The sequence below is a fragment of the Teleopsis dalmanni genome, chromosome X (genome assembly GCF_002237135.1).
Source record: "Teleopsis dalmanni isolate 2A chromosome X, ASM223713v2, whole genome shotgun sequence".
Lineage (NCBI taxonomy): Eukaryota > Metazoa > Arthropoda > Insecta > Diptera > Diopsidae > Teleopsis > Teleopsis dalmanni.
The window spans coordinates 29,563,011-29,590,572 of NC_051848.1; the positions used below are offsets into that span (position 1 = coordinate 29,563,011).

Consider the following 27,562-nt stretch of genomic DNA (forward strand, 5'->3'; position numbering starts at 1 on the left):
ATTTACTTGAACTCGCACACGACCTAAGTAATTTAATCACTACCGTCATATTGATGTTAAAATCAAATTTAATATAAAATAAAATTGAAAAAGAAAATTAGGACGTCCCTTTGAACATTTTAAATTTTTTTGACTAGGTGCGCTTCATGTGGTCACCCTACGTTATATAAATAAGCATTCACAAGTACTGACCTAACTCAATATTTTTCCAAATTTGAGAAATAAACAACAAAAACAAATTCGGTAAAAGTCTTTAGGAAAAGCAAGAGAAAATTCCAGAGAAAATTTGCCAAACACTTAAAGAAGACGAATTTGTTCCGATACATATTATTCCTTCGTATAGCGCGTGTGCGTGCGTGTGTATGCTCCCCAGTATCCATACAAAATTATTTATATTCACCAACGGAATTTTCTTTGGCGTTGAGTGTGGGGTGTATGTGTTACGAACAAAATATTTTTAGTTTTTTAAAAAATATAAACAAAATAATCAGAGACAAAAGTTGCATAAAATTAAATAAAATTAAAAATAACAGAAAATTAATGAGTTGAATATATAGTTTAGATTCGAAAAATGTTTTAGTAAAAAATAATTGTGAAAAATCAATATTTTGGCTTTGTAAACTAAAATGTTATCGCATTTAAGACAACAAAATTATCTGGTGACCGGAACCCAAACGGTCACTCTGTTGCTGACATGTCTACTAGCTGCAATGTGTCCCATGACTTCTGCAATGGAACAAGCTGCAGTCGGTGAATTATTTACATATAAAATTGAACCGTTGCTCTTCAATTGGACACGTACAGCGATTGGTGCAGAATTTCGTTACCGTCCAACATTGCAAGGTTATCCAGACTTACCAACTTGGTTGCGTTATATGTATAGCCATGAACATCATGCGGGATTTCTGTATGGCACGCCTACCGATCGATTGGCTGGTAAAGCATTAAATCTTGACATCGTGGCGCTCAACAAAGCCAATTATGAAACACGTACCGTAGTGCTATCAATTTTTATTTCTCAGAAATTCCCTGCTCCAAATGTTATACAAATGAAAATAGATAATCTGAATTGGGTGCATTTAATGGATCCTGGGCGAGTGGAAAATTTACGTAATATATTCCGTAAAGATCTGTGGACAGAAAGTGAAAACGATTTGAGTTTAGTTTTTATGGAATCTGCTGTTAATATGGGCGGCCGTTTACCACTCCGACCACAACAGAGAGAAGGGTAATGTAGAACTCTTGTAGAATTGTGCTAGTAAAATTATGAAATTTCTTTATTTTTTATTTACTATTACAGTCAAACTTCCATAACTCGAACTTCTATAACTCAAATTTTCTATAATTCGAACTAGAGTGCTTGAGGGTTTAGAGAGTAAATTACATACAAAAAAATCTTTAACTCGAAATCTCCATAAGTTGAATCTTTTCTTTGCAAAATGGTGCTTCTAGTTATGAAAGTTTGACTGTATATGTATGGAAGTTTGGCTATATATACATAAGCATATATCATATATATCATATATCATATAAATTTAATTTAAAAATGAAATTATTTTGACTTCACAGTGTCATCGTTCATTTGGGCAGTTTCGCACAATTCTCTAAGCGTCTGAAAGAGTTGCAGGAAGAGGTACGACCATTATATAAGCTACCTTCATGCACCTATAAGCGTACATCCGTTCAGAAGATATTTGAAAGTGCTGGCTTTAAATTGGATTGGTGTGCATTCAAAATGGTCGGTGCAGATATTGCACCAGAAATTTTATTCCATAATCATGGCAGTAAGGGCTATCATGGCTCCTCTGAGTTGGGTAATCTTAAACGTTACGATCGTTGGTATGGTCTTGCCCGTGAAGATGCACCAGTACGTAATTATATTGATGAGTTTGCTTTTGCCTTCGCAATACCCGGAATGATATTCGCTGTACTGTTGGGAATCTTATCAGCTATACTATGCTTTCAGCACGAGAAATTGTAAGTAACTTGATATTTTTTTAGTATATATTATATTTGCTATATAATTAAATGAAGGAACATGCTATGACAAAATGCTTATGAAATTAATATTCTAATCTGATCTGATCACTTATTTAGGTATTTTTAATAAATTTGTAAATATTTATTCCGGATCCGAAGAAAAAAATCTGTAAAAATAATTGTATAGCGTTGTCTTTATTTTTGACACCGTAAACATTGATTTATTATTAAGTTTTTTAAAATTATTTTATAAATTTTTAATTATTTAATTTAAATTTATTTTTTATTTTATTTAATTAGTTTTGTATTTTCTTTTTTTTTTTTTGTAGACATGATCCGCAATCAGAAATTTTCTTTCAAAATATTTTTCACCTATGCGAAGAATCCTGCGGAAAAGAAAGTCACCAATCCGACCAATCAGATGGTGAAAGGTGAATTATATTTATTTTTATTTACAGCATATAATTGTTAAAAAAAAATTTTTATAATTTTTTTATTTTTTTTTTTTGTCAATATAATACTATTTTAATATACAGTTTAGCGTAGGTACCTGCCATTAAGACTTAAGACCACATGTATCACATGTATCAAGATAATGCGCCGATAAACGCCCCATTGGAAATCCTAATGAATTTCCGCCGGCACCAATAAAGTGGTTAATAAATGTGTTTTGGATATAACTTCCTCCTTGGTAAGAAACGATGCCCACTCCGGTGGTATGTGTGTACAATATGTACAATCTCACATGTACATACATTTCAAAATTTTTTCCCGGGATACTAGTCTTTATATTTTATAAAAAGAGCTTATAAAAAAAAATTTCAGCCATATCGGAGATTTGTCAAAAAGGTGTATAGGGGTCATTTGTAAAAGAATGAACCCTATACATATATAGTTAATTTAAGTCTTTACTTCATATAGCATTATTTTTGTAAACAGTCTTCTTTTATTTTAAATACCATATGTATAAATATTCTTAATTTAAAACTATATCTTAAAAAACTATATATTTCGATACTAAGTTTATATTTTTATTTTAAATTCATACACATATATATTTTGTATTACTGGTGTTGTCTAATAGTTAGTTTTGGATAAGGATAGCAGCATACCTGAAAGTGTGTATGGATAGATATTTTTTTATTAATGAGTGTATTGTGGTTTTATCTGAATGATATTTCAAAACTATCAATATTGACTTGAATCTATTCGTATTTTCAAGATTTTGCGGTTTAGCAAAATTAGAGTTCTACTGATGCAAAAGAACTTAACACGGACTTAAAGTCAGAATCTTTCAATATCAATTAAAAAAGTTCAAAAGTCCTCGATATTGAAAAAAAAGTAATGAGTTTATATATCTCTGCGTCTCTGCGTCTCTGCGACATAGAAATTCATAGTGTCTCTTCATAAATTGGGATTTTCTCTCCAAGTCCGATTTTTTAATAAATTGTAGTATTAAACCTACTTCACCAAGTTTTATTTCTTCATCCAATATCTTACCCATCTAAGTATTTCTTCTTGTTTTGTAATAATTCCTAAGTTGTTTTTATTTAGTTTATTATAATCCCTTATCCGTAATCCTTTTAGATCAAGTTGCTCGCAGAACTATTTCGAATAAGAAAGCCTTAATAGATTACTCCGGTATTACCGTTACTATATATATCGTATTTGTGAATACGTGAGAAGAGATAACCTTTTTCTAAGACACAGTATGATTCAAGGCGTATAAGCATTGAGGCTACTTCTGTTGTAACAAGTTTGTCTGCAATTATTGAGCATTTATTTGTATCAAAACATTTAAAGGCTCTATGGATTTACAAAATACTATGTTTCCATATCTTGTGTTTTTATCACAACAAATACTAAAAATATCTTTATAACTTGATTTTAGTGAATTGGCTGCTTCATATCCTACAACCTCCACCGTACAAATGGTTCAATGTTCTGATACAAATACAACTCAACCTATAACAACATTGAAAAGTCTCAAGGATCCAAATTGTTTGCTGGACAATACAAGCATGCATTCACAAAGGTATATTCAAATGGAATTTATAAAAGGAATTATGCATTATATATATACATATTTTAAATTGTTTTCCAGCCCGAATAACAGCTACTACCAAACTGACAGTCCATCAAATACATATCTACGTCCGAAGCCACCACCATACAAGGGTGGTACTCTAGGCAGAAGTGGTGTAGATATATGACAAACATCTCCGCGTATTTTATACTGTTAAAAACTTTTAAAAACAAGAGTACATTCATGTGTGGTGTTTTATACACTTAGTGTCAAATTAACTCACCAAAATATCAAAGAACTATACGAGTGTGGTGAATAAGTAATAAAGAACAGGAGATGCTGAAGGCACGATCGAATATATACTAACATATCTTTAATGAATTAAAACAATAATATAATTTACGCACAATTCTAATAAGATGAGATGGGAAAGAGGCTTTTTTTGTACTAATAAAAGATATTTCGGAAGCTTAACGTTTAGAGTATAATAAATACAAGTTTATAATACAAAATTGCTGAAAAATATGTCATTTATATATTCAAAATTAATTAGTTAACTTCGGATGATATATATAATATATCCATTATATTGAATTATATCAGCTGCTTAATTAGAATAAAATTTCAAGTAGCTGAAAGATATTTAGATGTATCAATTTATATATATATGATCGAAATTGTATTATTGGTAGAAATGTGAATGTAGTAAAAATATAGAATCAAACTGATTTATAAAGTTAAATAACATAAATGTTTATGTTTCATATTTAAAATAAAATATTAAATGCAAAAACTGTTACTAATATAATAATTTTAAATTCTCAAACTGACAAAAATGACGAAAATAATAGTCCCTCCTACAAAAAAAGAGAATCGTCTTAGTATTATTAAATAATAGTTGGACATAGATTAAAGAAAAAATTTTAAAACATTTTTTAAAGAAGTTTCTTGAGCCCAGAAGAGATGTTATGAAAACTCTTAGAATGATGGTACGGAGAAAGCTATTTAACGAAATTAATTAATTATCAATCAATCAATCCAGTACGTTCCCAGGGGAACATTGGTCCATAACGAACTTTTTCCAACTGTCACGATTTTTTGCCAGGGTTTTAATTTCTCCAAAGGTTTTTCCGCTTGCTTGGATTTCTTTCTCCAGTGTTCACTTCCACGTTTGCTTGGGCCTACCAGGTCTTCTGCTTCCTTGAGGATTCCATGTTAATGCTTGTTTGCAGATTTCATTTGGTGCCTTCCTCAAAGTATGCTCGATCCATTGCCATTTACGCTTTTTGATTTCGTTATTACTTGTTTCAATCTCTTCAAGACCAGCACTTTATAAACCACAAAAAAATCGAAAAATAACTCGATGAAAATGGATGCGATCCATGTGGATAATGTAATAAGGATGTAATCCAAAAAAAAAAAGATCCAAGATTTTTTTTCTATCGTATCTATAAAGATTTTAGAAAGATGGTCAAAAGTCACAACTAAGATTTAAAAAAAATTGAATGTATCAATGTATATGTATATATATGTATATGTATAATATATATGTAAAATGTAAGTAAATATTTGTTTGATATTAAGTAAAATAATTTTTTATTTCAGTTGCTGTTATTATTACATCTTCCATCTGCATCAGGATTTAGCAATCTGGGAAATTGGTGAATCCTGATGCCAAAAAACTCAACAGTATTCAAATTTGTTCACGATAGCATAAATATCACAGAAAATAATTTTATCTAGTATTTGATACAAAATTAGAAAAAAAACTGGTGGAGCAGTACTACATAGACGATGTAGTGCTCTTTTAATACTTACACAAAAAGAGATATGTATTTAAGGATTCTTAGATCGGCGTGAAGAAACTTTTTCTCGATACCATAAATATCAGAAAATAATATTTATCTAGTATTTAATATAAAATTAGAAAAAAACTGGTGGAGCAGTACTACATAGACGATGTAGTGCTCTTTTAATACTTACACAAAAAGAGATATATATTTAAGGATCCTTAGATCGGCGTAAAGAAACTTTTTCTCGATACCATAAATATCACAAAAAATAATATTCATCTGGTATTTAATATAAAATTAGAAAAAAAACGAATGGAGCTGTGCTACATTGATGATTTAGTGCTCGAGATACATATTTAAAAATTCTTAGATCGGCTTAAAGATTAATATTAGTAAAAGAAGAATTATGTACGAATGTAACTTTACTCAATATTAATCAAAGATATATATGTCTACAAACGTTCAAATACTTAAACATATTGTAGTGTATATTAATTTTTTTGACATTATTGATACAAAACTATGATAACTATGATAATTAATTTTTAGTGCTGCTTTTAAATTAGTGCTGCTTTCATATAGCACATTGGAGGTTTATTACTTCAGTTAAAAATATTACAATAAAATTAGTATATAAGAGCAGTAAGATATTTATGTAAAGTGTTCGTGAGGTTAATATAATAAATGTTAAATTATTCGTAGCATTTCGTTCTCTTTTAATTCCTTTTTTTTACATTTTATACATATTTATTGGCGTGCTGTATACAATAATTTGTAATGTGGCTGTTATCATTTCGACATATTTGCTAATATTTTAGTACAGTACCCTCGTCCATAGAGGTGATGGGTACAAAAAACAGCGATTATTCACAATAGTAAATTGTTGATAAGAGATTAATAATAATATTGCGGCGCGTAAGAATTTCTCCGCCTGAATTGTTAATAGTGAAAGTTGTAATAAAGTTTTATTATAGATAATAAAGAGAATAATAAGCATATCAAATATATTATTTTTACATAAGTACTTCCGTAAATTCAACAAATAATCAAAATCCAACAATGTTATTAAAATTAATACAACAAATGCAAGAGTTTATAGACGAATATAATATAAATCTCATACATGCAATATTTATTGGTTTCACAATACTTATTGTAATATTTGGCAGTCTCATGAATTTGATTGAACAGCATTTGCCATTATGTATACGTCAGTCCTTTCGCTATGGCAAGCATTGCCATGTGGGAAGCCGCGATCCATTGGTAACAAAGCTCGAAGTGCCGAAAAGTTGGTTCAAGCATTTCTACGTGTTCGCTTTCACTTGGTCAGTGCTGGCATTATTTCTAGTACTTAAAGTATTAATATTGCGTGCTGAGGCACCTGAGTTTGTATTGCAATTCTTGGACTTTATGGCCGGTGGTGCTGCTAATAGAAAAGTACAAGTCGATTCTACCAGCGCGTTGGTAGTGAGTATACTGATGACATTACAATGTGGACGAAGATTTTATGAAACAAACTTTATACAAATCTTCTCGAAGAAGAGCAAAATAAATTTTTCACATTATATGGTTGGTTATATACATTATTTTGGCGTTATTTTAGCTCTGTTAGCAAATACAGAAGGTTTCGTTAGAGGTTAGAAATTAAAAAAATTGTTTTTAAATTTATTGCAATATTATTCAATTATTCCAGATACTTTACCTTCGCAGTTTTCGTATGCAAAAATTACACTACTACAATATTTGTGTGTCTTCATCTTTCACTTTAGCTGGACGCAACAGTATAAATCCAATATGATACTTGTCAATCTGCGTAAAAATCCACAGACAGGTGAAGTATCTACTGAGAAGCATTTGTTACCAAGAGGCGGTTTCTTTAATTTGATCTCATCACCGCATATGTTTTTCGAAATTGTTATGTATGCGGTTTTATTGAGTCTATTGCCCAGATGCACTTCATGGTATTTTATAGTATTTTGGGTACTCAGCAATCAGGTATTTGTAGTACATTAAATTTATATATATTATAATAATTAATTTTTCTTTATTTCAGACTATGAATGCGCTACTTACGCATAAATGGTACAAGGATAATTTTAAAGATTATCCTAAAAATCGTCGTGCACTTTTCCCATTCGTGCTGTAGATCATATCAAATCTGTTAATGATAGTCTTACCGCATACTCTTGTCTAATTTTAATACAGACTCTTTTTTTTTTAATAATTAAGTGCTGACTAATAGTCAGCCACTAGCAAATGGCTAAACTTTATTTTAAACTATGCATAAGTCTGACATATTGTTTGATAGTCTCTTTAAATTAATTTGATATTTGATATTTTTTATTAAGATATCCATTATACGGATATAGCACAGTCAATATAAAACAAATAGAACATTCCATTTCATTATTTAAAAACAGAGACAGTTCACAATTAAGTGAAAGTACAGTTGTATCTTCAATATTAACCTATATATAGACTTCCAAAAAACTTTATCCAAGAAAAATGAAACTCAAAACACAGAACATAATTCACTTTTGAAACGAAAATTGTGGTAGAAACTTTCTATTTGTAGAAGTATTGTAGAGACTCTATTTCCTGGGTCGATCCTATTTAATCATAATTGCCACGATTTTCTTGGATCACCGTAGTAACCTAATCTAACCTGTATATCGATTAATATTGATTATAGATCTTGACGTTCTCTCCATCTCTTTCTCATAACTTTTTATTTGTTTTTATCTAGACTTTAATTTTAATATAGCAAAAAACAGATATTTTTTTTCTCTAATTTAATATAAACCCTATTTATACCTCTATATCGTAAATATGTGCCATTGCAATCACCCATAGTATTGTATGCATACTTTTAAACAGTTGAACTCAATGTGTCTAAGACTTAAAGTAATCATTTCAATTTTTAACATTATCATTTAAAATGTTTTTGTATTTGCTATAATATATATGCAGACACTATACATTCCTATTTCTTAAAGTCTTTAAATAAATAATATAATGTATACTTTGTAGAAGTGGAATTAAACTTCTTCTCTAACTTATAAGACAAGAGCTTACTATATTTTGTTAATTGTGCCTTTTAAAACCATTTATACATAATCAAATTTTTATTCTCATTATCACAAGGCCTGTGACCAAAAAATAATAATAAAATGTTAATTAAAAAAATTTTTATTAAATTAATATTGTTTAATAATTTATTCACTTATATTTATTTAGTAGTTTATAATAAATGAGAATTTCTGAAATCATATCATAGTTTTAATTAATTCATTAATAATATGAAAACGAACAAAGCTCATTCAGCATTGAATAATACCAGCCACACAATCGTAAAGGATGGAACACCTATAAAAAAGAACTGAATTGCAGGACATCGCATCTGTTTACTTTTAACAATTAGTACTTAAATTTTCTAATTAAGAATATGCAATTAGGTGTATAATCATCTATATTGTAATAATGATAAAATGAAATAACTACTTATGTACTCAAAACATTAAACAAAATTTAAGATATACATATATATATGTGTGTAGTTTCTATATAGTTTTTAATATTTGTCAAGTTTATAATGACTGATTCAACTTAAACAAAATTTATGAAATTTGTTATTTTACATATGTCTTTCTTTTTATATATACACATATGCAATTATATATAGAGTGACAGATTTCTTAAGCGAACACCGATGGGTGTTCCAAATGCTATTATTATTAAAAGAAGGGATTGTACACTGCGACCTAAAAGATCTATTGTATCCCAATTATGAAGAAGAAGCTAATGCTAAAGCCTTTTAGACAAAAAAGCATTCTTAAAGTATCAACACTTGAGAATGTTAACTTAAAATGAGTAGAAAAAAAAATAAATTATTTTATTTTAATATATATTCAATATAACGAAACTTCACAGAAATTGCTATATTATTTGTATAATATACAAAATTTTAATTATAAGCGAAAAGAATATACAAAATAAATATCTTTATAAAACTATTTTAAAATAAAATTTATTAACATCATTGGGAACTGCTTGGCATTTTCCCTGTGCTCGGCATTTGTGGTTGCCGAGCATATGTTTGCTTAGCGATGGTTGGTATAGTTGTGCAACCAGGACAAGTGTGCATGTTGTCATGTATAAAAATATCACAATCGACGCAGTAATATTGTTCACATGCCTCGCAAAGGTATACATTTAGATCCTTTTTTGTAAAAACCTTACGACAACTAAAGCACATTTTCACAATTCCAGTGTTGGGTGACTCTATGTAATGTTTAACTGGAAATAGATGATGATACGAACGTGCTAAGTGGGGCGCGGATACCAATGTTAGGCCACATGTTTTACATTCAACTGGCAATTCACAATATTTACTTGAGCATTTTGGACAGAAGTAACCCTCTGTTGTTAATTTACTGGGTTCATCAGTGCTATCCAAATGGCATACGCACATAGATAATGGAGGCTTAATACTATCATCTTCTCCAGCACTTGGGAAACCCATTTTAATCAATGAATTTACTTGTGTTTGTGCCGCTGGTGGTGGATCAATATGCGCCAATAGCAGCTCACGATAATGTGAATCGTCTAATACCGCTCCCAGTGTACCATTTGTTTGTTGTGTCAAATAACGACAGAGACGAACTTCGGCCGATAATGAGATAACCGAGCATCTAATACGATCTTGTTTTAATGCTTCTATGGTAACATTTATATCAGATGGATCACAAGTTGTTAATGAGCTCATAATAAGTAAAATTTCACGTGATGCATGCGATGGTAAAAGTTTCAAATGTTTCCAGCCCATTTCAAGGCCGTTCTGTAAGGACGGTTCACCTGTTGGAGTTATTTTATTTAAACTGAAAAAAGTGTTTATTTTTAGTGTTACTATATTACTCCTAATATTTCAATGCCTTGTCATACATTTCTAAACCTTTCAAGTGTGTTTTTGCTGTTCCGGATAATTCTGTTACTTTCTCTGCACGTTTGCCGCGTAACAAAATGATGCCCAATTGACTTATAGGATTTTGATCAAAATATTCTTCAATAAAAATTTCCAAAAGCTTTTGAAATAAATGAAAATTGTTAATATAAAAATATATCAGACGGTGGACTCAATAATATATTGAACTAACTTTGCGTGTACAAGTCATTCTGGAAGGTTTTAGGTCTGGCACAGACATCGATTCTGAGCAATCAATTATCAAAAACATATGGCGCATAATACCCAAGCGATTGCGCTTGACTTTTTCTGTTTGTCGCTTACGTTTTGCTTTGAGTATAATTTCAGCAATAACAGTATCCAACTGCCCATCATCATCCTCTTTGATAGCTTCCCTTAAATAATATTAAAATATACATATTTGTGAATAAATACAAAATCGCGGCTAAATAAATTTAGTTACCAAGTTTTCTCATAGCCAGTTTCCCAGCGATATTCTTTGGTCTCCTCTTCACGAAATTCATCAGCCATTTTTGTATTAATATTATTAAATATATAATATCAAAATAAATAAATAATTATAAGATTTCGTTATTTAAACTTATTAGAACTCCACTAAGCTAATACAAATACCACCGGCGTATTATGCCCACAACTTAACATAGTTGCTTGCAAAGAATATGTTTGATTGAACGCACGAAATGACATTTACTGACGTCAATATAATTTATTCACAATAGCAGTGGCAGCTCTATTCTAAACTTGCTTTTTATATCTTAGCTATTAAAAATAAAATTTGGTTCTATATATAAAATAAGTCAATTAAAATGATTTTTAAATAAAACATTAAATATATAAACCTACAATCTAATACAAATACTGTTAATATCTGTTAATAAAAAAAAGAATTAATATTATATATATATTAAAAGAAATTCTAAAGCAGATTCTCGAAGTTCGCAAAAATACGAAAACTCCTGAATAGTTTATAATTTCAAAATAGATCTTTAATGCTGTTAAAAAATTAAACAACAATAGCACTGCTTAAATAACTCTTTATAAATCATCAACTATCAATATTTAATAATTTGACATTTATTTACATTTATTTCACATTAATTTATTATATTCGAATATATATATATATGAATGAAATGTTTATAATTTCTACTAGTTTCTTATACTGCAGCAGAATCAATATATGTTCTCCTAATTAAGATTTAGTAATATCAATTTTTTTTTGTCGAAAGTAACGCTTCATATGAAGAAAAAAAACTATTTAAAGCGCGGTACAGACTATCATTTTTGAGTGTCATTCAAGAGAGAAAATGTAAGAATGACACTCAAAAATGATAGTCTGCATCTTTGAATGACACGCCAACATGTTTGCGTAATCACCAAAATTTTGGTGAACACATCATTCAGCTTCTCGCCAAAATATTGTGAATAATAGTCTGTCGCCCAAAAATTTGCATTCGTCATTCAAGAGCATTTTTTTGCATAGTTGCACTAACACGCTTACAACGTGTGAAACACATTTACAGCGTGCACAAACACATTTCTTCTTCTTCAAAAATTTTGCTTGAATGTTAACATGTTCAAGTACGGTCGCTAGAATAATTTAAGTAAGAGACAGCGCAACTTGAATGACTTTCAAAAATGATAGTTTGCACCGCGGTTAACTCCTTTAAGAGCTTCACTGCATATTATTGTTGTTCGAAAAAAAATTTTAGTTCACAATGGAGTTGCCGTTCTTGTAAGATATTCTTTGGTCCTAATGTTTTACATAGCAACACAAAAAATTTGACATATAGTAATTTTACAACACTGGTTACTACTGTCGGTTTTTTGTGCGTTACGCGCTTATTGGAGATTTTATTAAATTTTGTAAACGGCAAAAGCCGTTTTATGTGAATTTAAGTGTGTTTAAAATTCCATTCATAATGGAGGAACCGTCTACATTTTTGTTTATACTTAAGAAAATTAAATTGCGAAATAAAAAATGTAAGTATGTATATATGAAATTCAATTTGAGCTGAATTGTATGTTGTGATTTAGCTGCTCCAGAAACTAAAGCAGAATTGGTGTCGCGCTTGGAATACAACTTAAGAACTTTGAAGGAGTTGTTCCATGATGATCTGAAAACAATTTCACACAAATTAGCAGAAGCACTTAACATTAAAGATATTTTATTTGATATTGAAGTTCCACCCGAGGAAGAACAGCAAATAATATATCTTGTTTTTATGATGTACGCATTAGTCAATATCACGAAATTACCTCATTTTTCTTCTGATAAGCCGGAGGATCTTATTTCCGCTGAAGATGTAAATCTTTGCATATTGGCAGTGCAGGATTTAAGCAATCTAGCCTTGACTCCAAACATACATAAGTTGCTACGCAGTAAACGTATATTCGGGCACACGGAATTAGGTGCACCACCAAACTTTGTACTGCTACGTTGTTTTGTAGTATTTTTTATAGAAATGTTGCAAATAACATATTTTCATATTGCTAATTCCATGGAAATAGTATTTTTGCATTTTATGGCGGCAACTTACACGTTATTATTTGCCTATCACGAAAAAGAAATAATGATGGATGATGATGAAGTAAAGCGTATTCTTAAAATGCTAAATATTGTTTGGTATAATATATCTAGAGAAAAATGCATGAAAAATACTATTATTATTATGGGTATAAATCAGAAAACACAAATGTTCATACGCAAATATTTGCGATATATGGTGACTTTAGACAATGGTTATGTGACGTTTGTTCATACATTCGAAGCAGCAATACAAGCAGAAGGCAGTGCGGGTAATGTTGATCGAAAGCATGTTATTCAACTTATGGCTAAAATAATTGCGTCATTTACCTCCGTAGCGAAGAAGATAATACCGCAAATTATGTCATATGTTAAATTATGTCTAACTACAAGCAGTTTCGATCAAAATTTGAATACGGCGTTACTCACATTACGGAGATTATATGATGAAAATATCCACAACAAATCTTACATTTTAAACGAAATTGATGCCATTCTGCACAAGTTTATAGAGCCAGAGGAGTTACTTACTGGATTTATTTTGATGGAAAATAGTGAATTTTCACTTACTATCTCGTTAATATATCATTTATTTTGTTTTTCAACTGTGGAATGCCTGCCAAGCTGTGCATTAGGAGACTATTTGTATATGTTCCTACAAGTATTTCAACAAGCCGCAGAGAAAACTACAGAGAAGAAACAGTTGGCGAACATAATCACACGCTATTTGAATAACCAAACAAATGAAGAATTGGTAAATATCATTGAAAAACTCTTTACAAAAACAGATCGTTGGCAGTATAAGCTGCATGAACGCATTTCCATTGTCAATAACACTGTGCTTATTGTCAGCACCGACGATGTGAATATATTGTCTTATATTCCTGCAGTAATTGCCGAAGTATTTAAAGTTGAGACGCATTACACTTTAACATATGATATATTTATGATTCTTTTAAAACTAGTTTTAAGTGACACATTTTATAAGACTGATAATGCTGAAAGCACTAAAGATATAAGTTTGATAGAAACAGAAGACGAGTTAATGAATTACATCGCTTCTAATTATCCCGTGCCCTTTGGAATTTTACATACGCTGAGTGCGTTAATTGAACTTGATTCACTCAAAACACAACTGAAAGCAAATGACGAACGGATGCTCCAAGTTATGACTAACATATTACAGAAATATTCAAAAGACGATCACCCCAACTCCGGCCATTCTCTAACACAAACTCAAATTGTATTTGGTGTCATATCATTATTACATGAAATTTTAAAGAGTTCATCTAAACCACAAAACTGTACTCATCTTTTATCAGTTTTTGAAAAGTTAGAATCACAAAGTCTACCAATAGATTTGAAACAACGCTTAATTGAAATGAAAAAGATCATAAAATGTGATTACAAGATTGATCACGTTCACGAGGAATTTGAACGAGCACGTAATCTTATCGAACAATCTCAACCATATTTGCAAGCGGAAGGAATGAAAAAATTCGATAATCTTCTAAAAGCCAATAACTATTATACGATAGCAAATGGTCACATCATTATTGTATTGGCTATTAATATGTTGAAAAACAAGGACTCGTATGCTTTTCTTAACGCTATAAATTTATTCAAAACTTTGGTTGAAAAACTCAGCATCAATGTAATAGAAATCTTGTGCGATCTGTATTTGGAGGAAAAAGACGATATTGATCAGCGTCTTGTTGTGGGAGAGGCAATTGTTAAAATCTGTGCAAATTTAGGTGAGATACATTTATATTCAATTACGAAATTATATTATTTTTTTAGAATAACGATTTAAAATATAAACAGGACAAAGTTTAACTTAACTAAATAGAAAATATTGTGATTATTATTAAACATTTATTTAAATATTTTTAAGTACTTAAAAGTTTAGCTATATTTGCGAAAAAAATCATTTCTATATATTGTCTGCTATAGTTATTTTTATTATTATAGAGGAAGCCAACAGGAATATGAAGTCAACTATTTAGATTACCACCGAAGCGTTGTCATTTATTTATATTGGTAATATTGAAATTCACGGCTGTGAACATTATTGGTTCTGGGACGTAATTCCAGCCACTTCTAAAATATATTTAAATGGCTTCAGTGCACTTTATACTAACTACTCTCTTGCGTTAGGTACAGAATTATTTTTGTATATTCTTCTTTCTGTGTGAGCGATTTTACCAACTTACTATATCTTTTGATATCTTATATAGATTCCACGATTTAAATTTGACAGAATTTAATTCCTAACACTTGCAGTCTAAGAATTATATATTAATCGATATATAAACCTATTAGATCGATTAAACCAGTAGATGTTTTCAAAAACCGATAATGATAGAAATTTGGCAGTATATCCGAAAGAGCTTCATTTTGATTAAAGATATATTTTTTAGATTTGGATTTGCAAATTACCACTGTTTTATTTAAAGCTATTTTTTGTCATAAGATATAGATTGTAACATCTATAATACGAAATTTTTTTTCTTGCCATAGAACATCCATGATATTTATAAGAATAAAAGATTGCATTTAATTCAAATTTATTCTATTATGCATCTATTTTCTGTTACGAATTTATTTAAATCAAATTATTTTTTTTTTAAGGTCCACTTTGCTATAAACATAAGGCGGTTTTAATAAACACTTTCTTCCAAGGAGCACGTTCGCGTCATGATGAATTTCGTATGTCTGCTTATGCAAACTTAAGTCAATTGTGCCGTATACTTTCTTATCAAATAGATCATTTCTTTTATGAGGTAAAATAATTAAAATTAATAATTAAATAGAAATAATAAAGTAAATCATTATATTCTATTTTCAGCTTATAATATTAGTTCAGGACGAACTAAATACTGGTAAATACGTGCCTGCTCAACGTGCAGCAGTTCTAGTGCTCAGTGATATCTTAGAAGGTATGGAGGATGTTTTCCAGTTTGCAGAAAAACTTTCGCCTATGTTTAAAATATTAAAAAGAGTTTCGAACGATAGTAATTATGACAAAGAAGTTCGTAACCATGCAAACAATGGACTAAAGACTTTGGCGAAAAAATGTGAACAAATTTTTAATGTTGAACAAACGTTAGAGAAAAAAATTCAAATATTGAGTTTAGGCGAAAAGAAAGCGACTAAAAGAAATAAACACATTCTCGAATTGAACTAAAAATATTAATCAGAACAGAACTTATTCACCAGTGATATACTTGAAGATGTTTTATTTATATTTTTTATTCTTTTCTGTTTTGCGATATAAATAAAATAATAAAAAGCAAAAAATGGTTTAAATTATGTAGAATTTGTGAGTAGATCTGATCCGAATGGAACTACTCTAAATAGACCATTTTTTGGATAAAAGCATATCCCGAAAAACTGTTTGGACTTATGGGTAGATAGTAATCACTATACATTGACACTTGAAATATCATAATTTCTCTAAAATAAATTAATTTGCTCTAAAATAAAATCCTTCAAATATAAAAATATTGTTAGCTGATACTTGAATTCCCCCCATAAATTCTAATTGAATTTTTACGCCAATATGCAATATATTAAACATAAATTATTTAAGTAAAATTATGTTAAATACTTCTATATAGTTGTGTAGCGTTTAGCAAAGCTTCAAACACTACTATTCACCAGCTAGAAATTGCACAAAGCCAGGCTCTGAGAAGACTTTTCAAAGTTACATGGTACTTTAGGACGAATGACATCCTCAGGGACATCAAGATTGATCCCATCAAAAAATACATAAAGGATAGAGCCCTGAAATTATTTGCGAAATCTGACAGACTTACCAACACCGCGTTATCAAATCCTGGAATGGTTACAGGCTGTGTAGAGAGGGGTTTTGAAGAAACCTCGCAGTTAATAGAGAGTAAAAGTGCTCAGGTGCACTGACTCAACTAGTCTCAACATAATAACGAGAACTTTTAAAATTCCAGTATACAGTTTTTTAATCCTCCACACAAATGTACGGTTGTGATTGCATAGCAACACAGTCTTCATCAGATCTCTGTCGTGTTATGTCCAGAGCCAAATTGAAGTCAGGGTATAGTCATGAGTTAAACAACTACACAACGTGTGCCACAAACACTTTATATATATCTTATCCCAAGCAACTAGTGCTGTTTGTATTCGGTTTTACGAAATTTTCGGAGAATCCGATTAATCGGTTAGTAAATGGTTTGAAGGATTTGAAATGAAAAGAAATGAAATGAAAAGTCAACAACAAAAGTTTTAGTTAATTTATTGAAATTTGGTTAACTAAATTTCGATTGGCATAAGTTCATTTATGCGGGTGAAAGAGCTTTTCTGTGTCCGAAAGTTCTAGAAGAGTTTTTGTTTGTTAACAAAAAATAATATTTTTTGTTATACAATATCATTTAGCAAATATATATTTGATATATAAACTCATTTATATAATATATTTTTATATAATTTTTGGCCCCCTTAAAGCAAATGGGATGTATCGAATAAGATACAACCACGAGTTATAACTGTTATCTCAAGTTGACGCAATGAACAAATTTATGAAAAAGCAGCGATTAAGACGGGTTGGACATGTAATAACAATGCCGGATATAGGAACCTGCAGAAGAAGAGGGCAACTTATGAGTTACATTCTGTCGCGAACTGCTAAAGAAAAAATTCTGTTGCTTTAAGAACTTCTCTATTTAAATACAAGACATAGAAAGCCATAAATTGTGTTATAAGTCGATTAAGAATATTGTATTTAATCGTATATCAAGAAGTAGTTTAAAGTCATATTGTACATTCCTTCAATGCTTCAAATAAATTATGTTTTTCTAAAATAAGCTCAAATTTTTGAAAATTACAAATTTACTTCGTTGAAGACAATTAACTCAAATTAAGTAATAAGAGATTAAACTTATGCTATTGTATAATTTTATTTTTAAAAAATAAATACTCATCAATAATTTGTTATATTTATAAAAGATAGTTTTTCTAGTTCGTTAAATTTATTTGTAAAGCAAGAATTATTTATATATAATATAATATATATTTTTATATAATATATATTTATATATAATATGTATTATATATAATATATATTTATATATAATATATATTATATATAATATACATTTATATATAATATATATTTATATATAATACATATTTATATATAATATATATTTATATATAATATATATTTATATATTAAATATATTTATATATTAAATATATTTATATGTAATATATATTTATATATAATATATATTAATACATAATATATATTTATATATAATATATATTAATACATAATACATATTCATATATAATATATATTTATATATAATATATATTTATATATAATATATATTTATATATAATATATATTTATATTTTATTAGAAATTTTAAGAATTTATTTTGTACTTATCTTAATTATACTTAAATTATATAATTGCATTATACTTAAATTATATAATTTCAATATATTATTGTTATATATATAAACTTGGCGCCCAATATTTAAATGGACAAAAGCGCACATATTTGAGCGCGAAAATATTTATTTATTTAAAAATATAAAATAAATATTTATTTTATTTTCGTTTATACTTGAGATTTAGCTCATATAGAGCTATTGCCTCCGCTTTTTCGATATATTCTTGTTGTACAATAAATTTGTTATTTAATTTAAGTTTTTCGAGTTCATATTTTTTCTCTTGTTTAATTTTTTTAAGCTGTAATGTTTCTTGAACTATTTTCATTTTTTGCTCTTTTAATTGCTTGTAAAATTCAAATTTTTCCTTTTCTAATTGCAACTTTTCCTTATAATATTCCTTTTTATCTGGTTGAAGATGAAGAAACTCATTTCTTGCATTACTCGAAGCGCTTTGTTTGATTTCTTTTTCTAAATTGCGGCCAGCGCCTGTTGGAGTTTCAAACAACTCTTGGCTTTTCGAAGAGTAAAATAATTCTTCAAAACTTTTTGCAGAGACAGATAATTCTTGTGAATTTGGAATTGTTCTAATGTCCATGGGGTCAGGAATTATAACTTCATTTAAGCCATCAATTTCAATTAATTCTTCATCAAGTATTGGTGAGGTCAATATCTCTTCGAAATTTTCGGTATAAGTTCGAATATCACGGTTTGGTTTTTTACCAAAAATTCCATCAAGTATGTCAAAATGTGGACAAATTTCCAACATTTTATCTAGGAACATATAAAAAAAATGTAAGTATTAATATATATATATATATATATATATATGTGAGTATTTTCAAGGTTACTGGATTTCACAACAAATCTTGTTGAGAAACAACTATTTTTCAATGTTTTGTATATAAAAATAACTTTATTTTCGCATTACCGAATTTTAAGGTTTTAAATTACTGGACATTAAAAATAACCAAGAAACCCACTGTTAAATCATGCCCATAAATCATTCATAATGACAACTTACCCTCAACATTACCCATATTTTCTGTGTTTCTGCCATTGTCAATCATATTTTGTAATTTAATAGCTTCAAAATATCTTCTTCGTAAATAAAACATATTCCATTTCAATAATGACCATGAGGTCTTCAAATTTTTTTCCTTTATCATATTTAAATAGTACTTTTCTGGTGTTGGCTTCTATAAGAAAGAGCAAAAATCTCTTTAGCAATATTTATAGGAAAATATATATTAATTAACCTCAAAGTTTGGGTGAGAAAGCACATAATCCAGCATACTATCCATTTCGGAATTAGTGCACTTTTTTTGGAATTTATAGTCACGATTACCAATTCTATACTTGTTCATTGTGTAAATTTAAGCGCAAACGTTGGCCGCCAATGAAAGGCGTTACTCGTTGCGTATTTCAAATTCAAGTGAATTCACTTCAAAGAAATACAAAGTGACAGCTGTCAAAATTTTGCAAATCAGCATTGCCAAGAATAAAAGTAATAGCGTTTTTTTTAACATAATTGCATAAAGAATATCGTAAAATAACATTATCATAATTTGGTTTGATTAAAAAAAAACATAAATGAATAATTTAAAGAGCATAATTTACTCTCAAATTAAAAATTTATTGACAAATGGTCTTTAAATGAAAAAAAAACTTACGAGTTCTAACTGGCAATGCTTAGTAAAAGCGGAAAGTGTAACAGAAGAAAAAAAGTAAAAATAACGGGGTTTCACCCATTTCTATTACACTTTGTTGTTGTGTTTATTGTGATTCCTACTGCTTTGTAACAAGTATTTTTTACATTTAGAAAGTTATTAATAATGCTACATTCAATAAAATTACACAGCAAACGGAAGATTGCCAAATTTTCCGTCAGGTTGCTATTGTAGTTAGGGGACAGACAATAATATATTAAGAATTATAAAAAAACTTGGGATATAACGACAGCGATGAAAATAAAAAACTTATTTATTAGCTTACATTCATTATCTTTAGTTTTTATTAGTTTTATTATTTTCAGTGTGTTTAAGTGTCCATAAATTAAAGTTTTGATACAGTTCGCAAAAGTGAAAACATAAAATAAATATTTATAATATTGTGAAATTGAAATTGGTTTCATTGCTGAATTTTAAACTTGAGCTCAAATGAAATCTCTATAAAAAGTTTCTGTCCACTGGTGACGTATCTGCTGACACTGCTTTTAACTTGAAGTTGTCCAAGTTTTTCACTTTCAACCACGCTAGAAACACCTTTTGTTTTTAGTTTAAACATCAAACATTTATACGATTTATAGTTGCAAATAAAAGAACTAGTGTACACGATAGCAATTTAAAAAAAAAAAAACACTCCAAAATCTATGTTTTAATAGTTGACTGCAGTGAATAAGTAATTTACAAACATATTTATTTGAAGAGGAAACTAAAAAAGAAAACCAAAATTATTAAAATTTGAATAAAATATATTAAAAGAAAAAACCAACCTGTAAGGATAGCCTTGCGCCTTTGAACGAAAGACAGATAACAAGAATGAAAAGAATATTGCTACTAAAACTAAGCCTATAATAGCTGTAATACGTCCTTTGCGTTGATCATTCTGTGAACCGCATTCGGTAAGTAAAATCATGCCCAGCACAATCATGGCATCTAAGAATAGAATTAAAACAAGACAAAAATGTTTAATTGTTGAAATTGTTGAGTGTATAAGCATTAATCCTAATGCATATTGATGAAACTCACTTAAAAACATCACAATGTAAGTTTCCACCACAAGTTGACCTTGCGATGAACCGTGTATATAAGCAACACCTCCGTTTTGACTTTTATGCACTAACGGTGGTCCTCTAATATGATTCCACATTTGTCCCGAAATCATAGCGAAACAGAAGAATACCGCTATTGCACCCCAAATTTGTTTATTATATAGAAATTCTAAATTATTTCTACGTATATATAGGAAACCACCGACTAAACACACCAGTGTTATCATAGCTACAGTACCGGAATAATTTGGCGGTCGGAAAATACGCACTTGTACATCGGTACGTTCGGCTACAAATTTCGCTATAGATTCAGCAGCAAAACCAACACGATGTATATCCATTGTGTCAGCACCTTTCGGTTTACCCTTTGCTGGGAAATGCATAAATACTGGTGCCATATTTAGACGCAACATTTGAAATACATCGGAACCTTCGTCGAAGTCGACCATAGCAAAGAATAGCTTATTTGAGTATACAGGTGAATAGCGATATGAGTTAGCAACAATTGTAAATTCATCGTGAGCATGCCTACATATTTGACATTGTCTTGATGGTGCTAACGCTGTCAACATCACAATCACAGAATAGTTTCGCGGTGGATTTTTAATGTATTCACGAAATTTTTGGCCATTAAATCGTAGTAGCGCTTTTTTCAAATTCATATCGTGTAAATTTTGCACCTTCTCCGGTAAGGATAGTCCAACCTAGAATAATACATTAAGCTTAAAACTATATTTTCATTTTAAATATGAAAAGAACACATTAACCGGCGACTGTTCCATACAAATGGTTAAAATCCATAACCACAACAAATGACGTGGCCACCGGTTAATGTTTGCATCCATTGCCTTCATACCTTCTGTTTACCCTGTGCTGCAGTCATTACTAAAAATCCTGTTAGCACCAATATGGTACCGAAAAGTATCGACGTTAGTAACACTTTCATTTTATAGCCTATTTAATTATTAAATAAACGAAAAACTAATTTCCTATATATTTAGCATTAACCTGCACACAATTTTTTTTCAGTATTCTTTTTACACCTATTTTGCTGCCACAGCCGTTGATAGTGAAAAAGTGTTGCAACGTTACTCAAATGTAGTAAAAAAGTACGATTTTATTCAATTTTATTAAAACAACTGGAATATTTTGGGATAAACAACAAATCCTTAATTTAGTTTGACATTAAATTTATTTCAATAATTAAATAAAAAACTTATATTACTGGGAGTTAAAAAATATTAAATAAAGTTGACCAATATGCGTATTGGTCAGCTGACAATAGAATTGTATAAACCTACGTTAAACCTATGGTATGTGTAATTTTTAAACCCTAGATATAAAAACATTTATACAATATATATACTTCAGTTTATATTACTAGGTGTCTATACGCCTAGACTCAATCTAGATTTACTTTCAATTGTATTTTTTCTTAGTTTTCACTAAAAGTTGCACCCATAATTGCCATATTGAAATTTTTTTATTGTAACTTCATAAATTTATTATCATAAAGAGTTGTTACACCATTCGACAGTGTATATAAAATGAAGATTTTAAATAATATCTTCATCTATATGTTTTTTAAACATATAAAATTCAAAAAACACATAGATGCGTTTGATTTAAGTACATATATTTCACATTAATTATTATAAGCTTATACATTATGTCCGTCCTTTGGATGGTAAGAATATAAAAATTTTTTTTTGTCATATTATATATATTGTAAACGGCTTAAGCACTCAAAATAGATAAATAATCAGATAATCGATACATATATATAAATAAAATAATTGTCATTGTTTAAAAAAATATAACATAAATTCATAAATATCACAATTAAAATATATGTAACGACAAATAACATATTTAAACTTGTCATGCAAGAATTTCGCAAAAGTCTTAATTTTGTCTTCGTTTCAACGAAAATAAGTTGTTTTTTTTTTCCATACAAAATTTAGTTTTATGATTAGAATGAATTTAAGGAATATGATCTAAATTTCGTTGAAACGAAGCCTGAAATTAATGGAAATTTCAAATGCAACTATGCAAAAGGTAAATTTCAAGTAAAAGATAAGTTGAGATAACGAAAAGGTGATATTTATTTCTAAAACAGCTGATTTTAATAAAACCGGAAGAATATTTTGAAAGTTGTACAAATTTTTAATTTTGAATATAGAGAAAGAACTGTAACTGTTATTAATTTAAAATATAGTGAAAAATAGTAATTCACATACCTGAAATCTACTAAAGCTACTAAAACTACTGAGTGCCATCCTTTATAGTTATAATAACCAACTTTTAAAATTTCCCAGATACAAATGGTGTTTTGAGCATGTAAATTTTAACATTTGATTTGTAAACAAAAAACATATGATTTCCTTGATTTGAGAGAGTATGATTACTTTCAAAATTAACTTAATTTCATTTTAAAGAAATCAAAGAAATTTGACTTACTATATTCAGATTAACAGTTTGTTAACAAAAATTTAAACAAAATTAAGTTTCATAAATTTGAAAATAATGGAAATGAAATATTAGGCCTTTTCGGTGGCTCACAAGTATGGCACAAAACGCATGCTGACCTATATTCGCTAAAAGAGACAGTGGCATCACTCTTGCAATCTGTCAAGTGTTATGTTTTGACAAAAAGCAAAAATAGCATAATGCAAGCAATAATGCAATATAAATTGAAAATTAAATGAATACAAAATTAAAAGAAATGGTAAAAATGTTGAAAATTTCAAAATACAACACTGTGTTTGGCCAGTATAACACAACTGGTCGAAATAGAGAAAATAGTGTTGCTGATTTTTGCAACTTGGGAGCCATCGGAAACGGCTATTCTAAAATATCCAAAATTGTGGATATCAAATATTTTTAAAATATATAACCATATATAGAAAACATTATAAATATATATTTTTGAAGCACTTTTAAATTTGAACTTATCACTTGCTAACAAGTTTATACTTATTAAGGCATAAATAAACTATTATTAAAAAGAAAATTGTGAAAAAAAAAATTTTTAAAACTTCTTGCATTTTGAAAATAAAATACTTTTAGTTCATTACTCATTTTAATTTTTTATTAATTATTTATTTTTATCCAGAATGTAATTTGCATGCATTATGTACACATATGCAAGATTTGGTCTTTGCGAAAATATAACAGGTCTGTTCCACGAGCTACTCGTAGTAACTTTGAATAACACTGTGTATTGATAAGTGTGTTCTACCAGCAAATTTTCGAGTAAATGACAGCATCTGAGAGAGTATAACATCTCTGTCGAAATTTGAAAATGTTACACAGACTTTACTTGTGCATTTAATCAGCTGTTTTGGTTTGAATTTAATTTTTAGTGTTGTTTATTTACGCGGCACTCATTTTATTTACGTTCATCATTTCCACATCACACTACATATATAACGACATCGTTAAGAAAAAACATTAAAACATTTTAAATTTGCTTTACTGTCTTGATTTGGCTACCACCGACTCATTAAAATTTTTGAATATTTGCTACTAAAATATATTGGGAACCCTTTTCTACAAAAACACAAAACAAAATTATAAAATTTATTGTGAATACACACAAAGAGCAGTAAAGTGAAACGCATAACTTGCAATTGTGCGGGTTCTCTTAGTTGAATAGTAAAACAAAGTGTATATTTATAAATGCAACATATATAAATAATTTTTAAGAATAAATAAAATTTTGTGCTTATTAAATGAGTGATATATTGAGAAGCTCGCAAGAGCGTTCGCGGAAACGCAAGAAATTGTTGGCACAAACTGTAAATAAAGCAATAATTTATTCTTTACATTTTCTATATAAACATTTTATGCAAATTTCTATTTAAAGCTGGGTCTTTCAAGTGTAGATGAGTTAAAAAAGGTATTAGGATCTGGAGATAGTCTCAGTAGTTCCAGCAGCAGTTCATATGGCGTGTCGGGCTTTGGTAGCAATCGTGTCAACGGCAGCGGCCAACGTGATGACGAAGAAAGCGCGCAAAGCAGTAAAACTCCCGGTGAAATAATTTACAGAGATTCATCAACTTTTTTAAAGGTAAGAACTTATAATTGATAATTTATTAATAAATAACGTTTTGCATAAATAAAAATAAGTGTGAATTGTTTACGTCTCACACAATTGTCTTTTCTAACACCGAAAGATTTTTTATGTTAACATTGATTGCTTTGTGCTTATGAAAAAAAAATATTTTATGCACTATGACACTTAGCACATATAAAAGTACAATAACTACTATTTATTTAATATTATTATTAAGCCTTGCTTGGCGTCACATAATTCCAAGCTGCCTCTTTACTGGGCTAAGCTATCTACAAATTGCTTCCATATTTGTCTACTTAATGCCACTTCTCGGACCTCAACAATATGTATTTAATATAAATAATTTTATTTTTAGGGCACACAATCCTCAAATCCACATAATGATTATTGTCAGCATTTCGTGGATACTGGACAGAGGCCCCAAAATTTCATACGTGATGTGGGGCTTGCCGATCGTTTCGAAGAATACCCCAAATTGCGTGAGCTGATACGTCTGAAGGATAAACTCATTCAAGACACCGCTTCAGCCCCAATGTATTTGAAGGCTGATCTTAAAACATTGGATTTTAAGACGCTGGGCACAAAATTTGATGTCATACTTATAGAGCCGCCTTTAGAAGAATATGCAAGAGCAGCCCCTTCGGTAGCAACAGTTGGTGGAGCACCACGTGTATTTTGGAACTGGGATGAAATTCAAAGTTTGTTGCATTGTTTTTTTTTTTTTTTTCTTATGAAGTGATTATTAACTTATATTGATATACAGATCTCGATGTTGGCGAGGTTGCAGCACACCGTTCGTTTGTTTTTCTATGGTGTGGCTCATCTGAAGGACTGGATATGGGTCGCAATTGTTTAAAGAAATGGGGTTTTCGTCGTTGTGAAGATATTTGTTGGATACGCACAAACATAAATAAACCTGGGCATTCGAAGCAACTTGAGCCAAAAGCTGTATTTCAACGCACCAAGGAACATTGTCTAATGGGAATTAAAGGTACTGTACGTCGTTCAACGGATGGTGATTTCATACATGCAAATGTGGATATTGATTTAATAATATCTGAAGAAGAAGAATTTGGTAGTTTTGAAAAACCAATTGAAATTTTTCATATTATTGAGCATTTCTGTTTGGGACGTAGACGCATGCATATATTTGGACGAGATTCAAGTATACGACCTGGTTGGTTGACAGTTGGTCCAGAACTGACAAACTCAAATTTTAATGCAGATCTTTATCAAACATATTTCGCTGAAGCACCAGCAACAGGTTGCACTAGCCGTATTGAATCTTTACGCCCAAAAAGCCCACCCGCTAATAGTAAGATAATACGTGGCCGCGGCCGTGGTTTTCCACGTGGTCGTGGTAGGCCTAGGTAGATTTCGTAGAATTATTTACGTATTTATGAGATTCTTTTAACATTTAAATTAATTTTTGCAGAAGTCATAATCATAACTTTAGAAATATTTATTTTAATATTTAACGAAAGCAGTGCGGACTCTGCGATACTAACAAAACAACAAATCCATTTTCCAACATCGCCTATTTGACAACATCTGATAATTCTTTTTGTTCAGTTAATCATATTTTGTCGTTTATTAAACGATAGATATATGATTGATAATATAATTAAGTTTATTATTATTAAACGAAGATTATTATTAAAATTTCTTTGTCTGTTGCTATAGAACTAACAAGCATTCCTTTATAGGAGAACGTTTGTTAGGACCCTCGAATTTTTAATTGCACTGAGACATTTAAAAATAAAGTAATATTTTGTGGAAATGTTAATATAAACATTATGTGTTTATACAAACACGATATTTTATTAATTTTGTCCAGATGTTTGTCAAGTAGTGAAGTACACATCGAATACCTTTTGTACCATATATATTCCTAATCAATATATCAAGACTAATATCGATCAGCTATCAGTTGGACTGCCAGTCTGTATCGCAATTTGATCAAGGACTATA

At 29.4% G+C, this 27,562-nt stretch overlaps 7 protein-coding genes across 8 annotated transcripts; 4 read left to right on the top strand and 3 right to left on the bottom strand.

The window, feature by feature from the left end:
• The first annotated feature begins 325 nt into the window (after positions 1–325).
• LOC119662381 (epsilon-sarcoglycan) lies at positions 326–4,236 on the top strand. 2 transcript variants are annotated; one of them, XM_038071985.1, is made up of 5 exons: positions 327–1,228; positions 1,570–1,977; positions 2,310–2,411; positions 3,872–4,015; positions 4,085–4,236. In XM_038071985.1, the coding sequence occupies exons 1-5, from the start codon at positions 627–629 to the stop codon at positions 4,191–4,193; spliced, it is 1,365 nt and encodes a 454-aa protein (XP_037927913.1). In that variant the 5' UTR covers positions 327–626; the 3' UTR covers positions 4,194–4,236. The 2 variants fall into 2 exon arrangements, with proteins under 2 accessions (XP_037927914.1, XP_037927913.1); XM_038071986.1 differs by lacking the exon at positions 2,310–2,411 and having other exon boundaries at positions 326–1,228; positions 4,085–4,193.
• A 2,609-nt stretch (positions 4,237–6,845) lies between these two features.
• Positions 6,846–8,936, top strand: LOC119662384 (polyprenol reductase). Its single transcript, XM_038071988.1, has 3 exons — positions 6,846–7,435; positions 7,493–7,794; positions 7,853–8,936. Exons 1-3 carry the CDS (start codon positions 6,859–6,861, stop codon positions 7,943–7,945), a joined length of 972 nt encoding a protein of 323 aa, XP_037927916.1. The 5' UTR covers positions 6,846–6,858; the 3' UTR covers positions 7,946–8,936.
• An 843-nt stretch (positions 8,937–9,779) lies between these two features.
• LOC119662383 (general transcription factor IIH subunit 2) lies at positions 9,780–11,497 on the bottom strand. Its single transcript, XM_038071987.1, has 4 exons — positions 11,223–11,497; positions 10,953–11,154; positions 10,741–10,880; positions 9,780–10,676 (listed from the first exon to the last, which is right to left on the bottom strand). Exons 1-4 carry the CDS (start codon positions 11,288–11,290, stop codon positions 9,836–9,838), a joined length of 1,251 nt encoding a protein of 416 aa, XP_037927915.1. The 5' UTR covers positions 11,291–11,497; the 3' UTR covers positions 9,780–9,835.
• A 1,085-nt stretch (positions 11,498–12,582) lies between these two features.
• LOC119662385 (transport and Golgi organization protein 6-like) lies at positions 12,583–16,590 on the top strand. The gene is made up of 4 exons (XM_038071990.1): positions 12,583–12,763; positions 12,818–15,061; positions 15,939–16,090; positions 16,156–16,590. Exons 1-4 carry the CDS (start codon positions 12,703–12,705, stop codon positions 16,492–16,494), a joined length of 2,796 nt encoding a protein of 931 aa, XP_037927918.1. The 5' UTR covers positions 12,583–12,702; the 3' UTR covers positions 16,495–16,590.
• Positions 16,591–18,928: 2,338 nt separating this feature from the next.
• LOC119688280 lies at positions 18,929–20,292 on the bottom strand. Its single transcript, XM_038102960.1, has 4 exons — positions 20,000–20,292; positions 19,765–19,939; positions 19,043–19,514; positions 18,929–18,965 (listed from the first exon to the last, which is right to left on the bottom strand). Exons 1-4 carry the CDS (start codon positions 20,105–20,107, stop codon positions 18,929–18,931), a joined length of 792 nt encoding a protein of 263 aa, XP_037958888.1. The 5' UTR covers positions 20,108–20,292.
• A 435-nt stretch (positions 20,293–20,727) lies between these two features.
• Positions 20,728–22,688, bottom strand: LOC119687611 (tumor suppressor candidate 3). The gene is made up of 4 exons (XM_038101988.1): positions 22,370–22,688; positions 21,491–22,217; positions 21,235–21,397; positions 20,728–21,173 (listed from the first exon to the last, which is right to left on the bottom strand). Exons 1-4 carry the CDS (start codon positions 22,457–22,459, stop codon positions 21,158–21,160), a joined length of 996 nt encoding a protein of 331 aa, XP_037957916.1. The 5' UTR covers positions 22,460–22,688; the 3' UTR covers positions 20,728–21,157.
• A 2,412-nt stretch (positions 22,689–25,100) lies between these two features.
• Positions 25,101–27,152, top strand: LOC119687609 (N6-adenosine-methyltransferase non-catalytic subunit). The gene is made up of 4 exons (XM_038101987.1): positions 25,101–25,313; positions 25,382–25,585; positions 25,947–26,289; positions 26,355–27,152. Exons 1-4 carry the CDS (start codon positions 25,248–25,250, stop codon positions 26,963–26,965), a joined length of 1,224 nt encoding a protein of 407 aa, XP_037957915.1. The 5' UTR covers positions 25,101–25,247; the 3' UTR covers positions 26,966–27,152.
• Positions 27,153–27,562: the final 410 nt, after the last annotated feature.